This window comes from Berghia stephanieae, chromosome 9 (genome assembly GCF_034508935.2).
Source record: "Berghia stephanieae isolate SIO BIC M18660-M18661 chromosome 9, UCSD_Bste_1.3, whole genome shotgun sequence".
Lineage (NCBI taxonomy): Eukaryota > Metazoa > Mollusca > Gastropoda > Nudibranchia > Aeolidiidae > Berghia > Berghia stephanieae.
This window is the reverse complement of record NC_088368.1, coordinates 46,691,591-46,700,598: the sequence shown is the minus strand read 5'-3', so window position 1 is coordinate 46,700,598 and position 9,008 is coordinate 46,691,591. Positions and strand designations below refer to the sequence as shown.

The window sequence follows — 9,008 nt, the reverse complement described above, 5'->3', positions numbered from 1 at the left end:
GATATAGGGGGATAGAAGACACAGTATGTACCACCCTGTCCACTATGGGAGGTCAGGAACCCCATCCAGATAATACAAAGTGAGACTACACTGTTAGAAGTTGTGGACTGTAAAAAGTAACAAACAAAAATTTATTTAACCATCTCCTTACCAACTACAGGAGAATCGTCACAATCGTTACCATACAATGTACGTTTTTCGTACACAAAACTTGTAAGTACATCACAAAATTTGAAGACAAATCTTTGTATCGTTTAAATGAACTTAAATATTCTGTAGAACAAAGTTATGTTTTGGACGCTCTTAGGCTTGAGTTTTTAACTGATCAATTTTAGTGTTAGGTCGGCTTGACATTTTGGTAAAAACATTGAAATTGTTTGGCAAGGAAACAGATTCCAAAAAAAAATTTTTAAAGAACAAAATACCAAATATTGAAATTTTCGGGCTCAAAACCCTTCTTCAGCCAACAACAGAAAATATTGAAAACATACAAGCATTACTAATAACAACAAACTAGATTGATGACAAGAGAACTTTTCAGTACGTCCTCTCTGTCTGTTCGTTGTTAAGGTGTTACGGCGCTTGCAACACATTTAGGTCATATCAGCGCCAGTAAAAAGGAAGAAAATGAGATGGTAAAAAGATTCTAGATGTACAGTTGAAAAGATTTGAGAAAAAAGTAAGACAAAAGGGAACGGTTCAAATAGGGAACAGATGTAGATTCCAAGAGCAGACTTGCCAAATTGAAAACTTCAAATTTAGTAATTTTAATGTCAATTTTTAGTAATTTGACAAGGAAATTCGTAATTTCTGAAATTGTGTATGAACAACCACAATATTATAATTATTATTATCATCATTATTATAGTAGTAGTAGTAATAGTAGTAGTAGTAGTAGTAGTAGTAGTAGTAGTAGTAGTAGTAGTAGTAGTAGTAGTAGTAGTAGTAGTAGTGGTAGTACTAGTAGTAGTAGATGTTGTTGTTCTTCTTCTTCTTATCATTATTATTATTATTATTATTATTTTTATTATCATTTATGTATTACTAAGAATTATAAATTCGTAATTTTCCATAAAATTTCGTATTTGGCCATGAAATTTGTCTAAAATTTGTAAAATTACGAAAAATTCGTAAGATTCGGCATGTATGCAAGAGCACACTATCAATGTCCTTAGTTTGAGATCACCTAAAAATCAAATCTCACTCAGACACCAACACAAGATCCCACCAAGAGGAACGCACTCAAATATTTACAAATCATATGTTAAAAATAAAACAACAGCACATAATAGAGAGATGATTTACAAGGAAAAAAATATCATCCAAAACTATACTGTTCGACTGTTTCCCTCCCAGCCAAGGACTCCAGTCAGGGTCAGGACAAAACTAAGTAATCTCATTCCAAAACAAAGACAGAAAGTAATTGAAAAACAAATATAGGGGGATAGAAGACACGGCATGTACCTCCTGACCTCCACTATGGGAGGTCAGGAACCCCACCCAGAGGTCCTCTCTGTCTTGGAATGTAAGGTTTATATAGAGCAATATCAACTAAACATGCTCAAAGCTCTTTACAAGGGGTCCCAAGCCAACAGTAACACTTAATATATAGGACAAGACATGATGCCTGTTAGGCAATATTACAATTCTTGCCGACAAAGAAAATGCTGCTAAGCTACTCATTTCAACCCGAGTATAAAGAGAGAATGCAAGTAAGGAGCCTTTTCCAAGAAGGACTCAACTATGGCCCGCTCTCAGATCGGGACACGAACCCAAGACCATCCCGATCCAAAAGAGAAAGAGAGAGAAAGAGAGAGAGAGAGTCATACCACTAAACCACACGGCCACAAGACAAACAAGACGATATCATCACTTACATAATGAGGTCGGTTGTCGATATGACCCAACCTGCTTGGGTCACACTCTCGAACGCTTTGGATATTGAGGTGCACGATGTACTCAAACCTGGAGTTCAGGTTTTTCAGTGTCGTCTCCCAGTACCTAAACATTGGAGAGAAACAAATGAATTTTTTAAAAATGGTTCAATCTTAGCATTTATATAGCACAATATCCACTAAATGGGACTCAAACCACTTACAATAGTGTTCCAAGCTAACAGAAACATTTAACATGTGGGCCGAGACATCATCACCATCACCACCACTGCCATCATCACATTCATCGTCATCACCACCACCACCCCCATCAAGATCACGTCATCACCATCACCATCCTCCCACTATTTACCTGTCCAAAGCAGGAATCTTCCTATTCGCCATGATCGTTTGGTATCGGTAGATGATATGTGTAGACAGAAATAGACCAATCGCATCGTAGCAGTCAGAAATGCTGTCCTCCATTAATTTCTACAAATGAGAAAAGAAAAAAAAAAGAATTTATCACTACAAACTCCTGAGATTTTTTAAAGAAAAAATCTAGTCCAATTATTCAGGGGGGAGGGGGGAGGGGGTAGAGCACTGGGTGGAGTCACATTCTCTCACCATACTCAGGTGTAAAATGAGTACATGGCCGTTAACGGCAGTGTCTCTGTCAATGAAATGAACTATTGCCCAACAAGCAGCACGTCTTGCCCTAAATGTTTCAGCATTGCTTTTGGCCAGGGACCCCTTTTAAAGCACATTGAGCACGTTTAGTGGATATTGTGGTTTATAAATTCCTTAGTCCAATCAAACTGGACGTTTTAAAAAACTTAAGCTTTTATATAGCACAATATCCACTAAACGTGCACAAAGCGTTTTACAAAGGGTCCCTGACCTACAGCAACATTAACATGTAGAACGAGACACGACGCCTGATAGAGAATTGTTTCCAACAGAGACAACGCTGTTAATGACCAGGTACTCATTTTACACCCGAGTTCAGTGAGAGAATGCGAGTAAAGAGCCTTTTTCAAGGACTCAACTATGCGCCGAGCAAGGCTCGAACCCAAAACCATCTGACCCGAAAGCGAGTGTCATACCACAAGACCACATAGCCGCACGATAAAATCGAGTCTTACCAGGAACATCGCCAATGTCTTTCCCAGGATGCTTTCAAACAGGTTCTGCGTTCCTATCCCGGAGACCATGAAGAAATCGCACAGGAAGAGGAACTCCCTGCAGGCATTGTCCATCAAGGCAAAGTGAAGGCTCCGGAATATGTTCTCAAACGAGTACTGAATTAGAAATAAGAATGGAAAAAAATAGAGTTTTTTCTAAAGTTAATAAAAAGCTATGGAATTACTTCCCTTGGTTATCAATATAATCATTATCATCACCACCATCGTCGTCATTGTCAACATCGTCATCATCTATCAGCATCATCATCATCATCATCTATCAGCATCATCACTATGGTTGTCACAGAAGTCAGCATCTCACAACCTACCATCATCACCATTATTACAACTACAACACACCCTAGCCTGATGCATGGGGTACGAAGGCTACAACAACCATCATCACCACTATTACAACTACAACACACCCTAGCCTGAAGCATGGGGTACGAAGGCTACAAAAACCATCATCACCACTATTACAACTACAACACACACTAGCCTGATGCATGGGGTACGAAGGCTACAACAACCATCATCACCACTATTACAACTACAACACACCCTAGCCTGATGTATGGGGTACGAAGGCTACAACAACCATCATCACCATTATTACAACTACAACACACCCTAGCCTGATGCATGGGGTACGAAGGCTACAACAACCATCATCACCACTATTACAACTACAACACACCCTAGCCTGATGCATGGGGTACGAAGGCTACAACAATCATCATCACCACTATTACAACTACAACACACCCTAGCCTGATGTATGGGGTACGAAGGCTACAACAACCATCATCACCATTATTACAACTACAACACACCCTAGCCTGATGCATGGGGTACGAAGGCTACAACAACCATCATCACCACTATTACAACTACAACACACCCTAGCCTGATGCATGGGGTACGAAGGCTACAACAACCATCATCACCACTATTACAACTACAACACACCCTAGCCTGATGCATGGGGTACGAAGGCTACAACAACCATCATCACCACTATTACAACTACAACACACCCTAGCCTGATGCATGGGGTACGAAGGCTACAACAACCATCATCACCACTATTACAACTACAACACACCCTAGCCTGATGCATGGGGTACGAAGGCTACAACAACCATCATCACCATATTACAACTACAACACACCCTAGCCTGATGCATGGGGTACGAAGGCTACAACAACCATCATCACCATTATTACAACTACAACACACCCTAGCCTGAACATGGGGTACGAAGGCTACAACAACCATCATCACCATTATTACAACTACAACACACCCTAGCCTGATGCATGGGTACGAAGGCTACAACAACCATCATCACCACATTAAACTACAACACACTAGCCTGATGCATGGGTACGAAGGCTCAACAACCATCATCACCATTATTACAACTACAACACACCCTAGCCTGATGATGGGTACGAAGGCTACAACAACCATCATCACATATTACAACTACAACACCCTAGCTGACATGGGGTACGAAGGCTACAAACCATCATCACCACTATTAAACTACAAACACCCTAGCCTGATGATGGGGTACGAAGGCTACAACAACCATCATCACATATTACAACTACAAAACCCTAGGATGCTGGTACGAAGGCACAAAACCTCATCACATATTACAACTACAACACACCTAGCCTGATCATGGGTACGAAGGCTACAACAACCATCATCACCACTATTACAACTACAACACACCCTAGCCTGAATGGGTCGAAGGTACAACAACCATCATCACCATATTACAACTACAACACACCTAGCCTGATGCATGGGGTACGAAGGCTACAACAACCATCATCACCACTATTACAACTAAACACACCTAGCCTGAGCATGGTACGAAGGCTACAACAACCATCATCACCATATTACAACTACAACACACCCTAGCCTGATGGGGTACGAGGCAACAACCATCATCACCATATTACAACTACAACACACCCTAGCCTGACATGGGTACGAAGGCTACAAAACCTCACACTTAAACTAACACCTAGCTGATGCATGGGGTAGAAGGAGCTGATGGTCGAAGCAACACATCCACTATTACAACTACAACCACCTAGCCTGATGATGGGGTACGAAGGCTACAACAACCATCATCACCATATTACAACACAACAACCTAGCCTGATGATGGGGTACGAAGGCTCAACAACCATCATCACCATATTACAACTACAACACACCCTAGCTGACATGGGGTACGAAGGCTACAACAACCATCATCACCATATTACAACTACAACACACCTAGCCTGATGATGGGGTACGAAGGCTACAACAACCATCATCACATATTACAACTACAACACACCTAGCTGATATGGGTACGAAGGCTACAACAACCATCATCACCATATTACAACTACAACACACCCTAGCCTGATGCTGGGGTACGAAGGCTACAACAACCATCATCACCATATTACAACTACACACACCTAGCCTGACATGGGGTACGAAGGCTACAACAACCATCATCACCATATTACACTAAACACACCCTAGCTGACATGGGGTACGAAGGCTACAACAACCATCATCACCATATTACAACTACAAACACCCTAGCCTGAGATGGGGTACGAAGGCTACAACAACCATCATCACCATATTACAACTACAACACACCCTAGCCTGTGCATGGGTAGAGGCTACAACAACCATCATCACCATATTACAACTACAAACACACCCTAGCCTGATGCATGGGGTACGAAGGCTACAACAACCATCATCACCATTATTACAACTACAACACACCCTAGCCTGATGCATGGGGTACGAAGGCTACAACAACCATCATCACCATTATTACAACTACAACACACCCTAGCCTGATGCATGGGGTACGAAGGCTACAACAACCATCATCACCATTATTACAACTACAACACACCCTAGCCTGATGCATGGGGTACGAAGGCTACAACAACCATCATCACCATTATTACAACTACAACACACCCTAGCCTGATGCATGGGGTACGAAGGCTACAACAACCATCATCACCATTATTACAACTACAACACACCCTAGCCTGATGCATGGGGTACGAAGGCTACAACAACCATCATCACCATTATTACAACTACAACACACCCTAGCCTGATGCATGGGGTACGAAGGCTACAACAACCATCATCACCATATTACAACTACAACACACCCTAGCCTGATGCATGGGGTACGAAGGCTACAACAACCATCATCACCATTATTACAACTACAACACACCCTAGCCTGATGCATGGGTACGAAGGCTACAACAACCATCATCACCATATTACAACTACAACACACCCTAGCCTGATGCATGGGGTACGAAGGCTACAACAACCATCATCACCATTATTACAACTACAACACACCCTAGCCTGATGCATGGGGTACGAAGGCTACAACAACCATCATCACCATTATTACAACTACAACACACCCTAGCCTGATGCATGGGGTACGAAGGCTACAACAACCATCATCACCATTATTACAACTACAACACACCCTAGCCTGATGCATGGGGTACGAAGGCTACAACAACCATCATCACCATTATTACAACTACAACACACCCTAGCCTGATGCATGGGTACGAAGGCTACAACAACCATCATCACCATTATTACAACTACAACACACCCTAGCCTGATGCATGGGGTACGAAGGCTACAACAACCATCATCACCATATTACAACTACAACACACCCTAGCCTGATGCATGGGGTACGAAGGCTACAACAACCATCATCACCATTATTACAACTACAACACACCCTAGCCTGATGCATGGGGTACGAAGGCTACAACAACCATCATCACCACTATTACAACTACAACACACCCTAGCCTGATGCATGGGGTACGAAGGCTACAACAACCATCATCACCATATTACAACTACAACACACCCTAGCCTGATGCATGGGGTACGAAGGCTACAACAACCATCATCACCATTATTACAACTACAACACACCCTAGCCTGATGCATGGGGTACGAAGGCTACAACAACCATCATCACCATATTACAACTACAACACACCCTAGCCTGATGCATGGGGTACGAAGGCTACAACAACCATCATCACCATTATTACAACTACAACACACCCTAGCCTGATGCATGGGGTACGAAGGCTACAACAACCATCATCACCATTATTACAACTACAACACACCCTAGCCTGAGCATGGGGTACGAAGGCTACAACAACCATCATCACATATTACAACTACAACACACCCTAGCCTGATGCATGGGGTACGAAGGCTACAACAACCATCATCACCATATTACAACTACAACACACCCTAGCCTGATGCATGGGGTACGAAGGCTACAACAACCATCATCACCATTATTACAACTACAACACACCCTAGCCTGATGCAGGGGTACGAAGGCTACAACAACCATCATCACCATATTACAACTACAACACACCCTAGCCTGATGCATGGGGTACGAAGGCTACAACAACCATCATCACCATATTACAACTACAACACACCCTAGCCTGATGCATGGGGTACGAAGGCTACAACAACCATCATCACCATTATTACAACTACAACACACCCTAGCCTGATGCATGGGGTACGAAGGCTACAACAACCATCATCACCATTATTACAACTACAACACACCCTAGCCTGATGCATGGGGTACGAAGGCTACAACAACCATCATCACCACTATTACAACTACAACACACCCTAGCCTGATGCATGGGGTACGAAGGCTACAACAACCATCATCACCATTATTACAACTACAACACACCCTAGCCTGATGCATGGGGTACGAAGGCTACAACAACCATCATCACCATTATTACAACTACAACACACCCTAGCCTGATGCATGGGGTACGAAGGCTACAACAACCATCATCACCACTTATTACAACTACAACACACCCTAGCCTGATGCATGGGGTACGAAGGCTACAACAACCATCATCACCATTATTACAACTACAACACACCCTAGCCTGATGCATGGGGTACGAAGGCTACAACAACCATCATCACCATTATTACAACTACAACACACCCTAGCCTGATGCATGGGGTACGAAGGCTACAACAACCATCATCACCACTATTACAACTACAACACACCCTAGCCTGATGCATGGGGTACGAAGGCTACAACAACCATCATCACCACTATTACAACTACAACACACCCTAGCCTGATGCATGGGGTACGAAGGCTACAACAACCATCATCACCATTATTACAACTACAAACACCCTAGCCTGACACATGGAGGTACGAAGGCTACAACAACCATCATCACCACTATTACAACTACAACACACCCTAGCCTGATGCATGGGGTACGAAGGCTACAACAACCATCATCACCATTATTACAACTACAACACACCCTAGCCTGACACATGGGGTACGAAGGCTACAACAACCATCATCACCACTATTACAACTACAACACACCCTAGCCTGATGCATGGGGTACGAAGGCTACAACAACCATCATCACCATTATTACAACTACAACACACCCTAGCCTGATGCATGGGGTACGAAGGCTACAACAACCATCATCACCATTATTACAACTACAACACACCCTAGCCTGATGCATGGGGTACGAAGGCTACAACAACCATCATCACCATTATTACAACTACAACACACCCTAGCCTGACACATGGGGTACGAAGGCTACAACAACCATCATCACCACTATTACAACTACAACACACCCTAGCCTGACACATGGAGTACGAAGGCTACAACAACCATCATCACCATTATTACAACTACAACACACCCTAGCCTGATGCATGGGTACGAAGGCTACAACAACCATCATCACCATTATTACAACTACAACACACCCTAGCCTGATGTAT

General features: G+C 42.8%; 1 protein-coding gene across 1 annotated transcript in view; it reads right to left on the bottom strand.

The window, feature by feature from the left end:
- The window catches only part of LOC144980355 (vacuolar protein sorting-associated protein 52 homolog), a 68,026-nt gene that overhangs the window by 12,214 nt on the left and 46,804 nt on the right, over positions 1–9,008 (bottom strand). Inside the window, 3 exon segments of the mRNA XM_078928041.1 lie at positions 1,878–2,001; positions 2,248–2,366; positions 3,020–3,175. Coding sequence (XP_078784167.1) covers positions 1,878–2,001; positions 2,248–2,366; positions 3,020–3,175 — 399 coding nt within the window.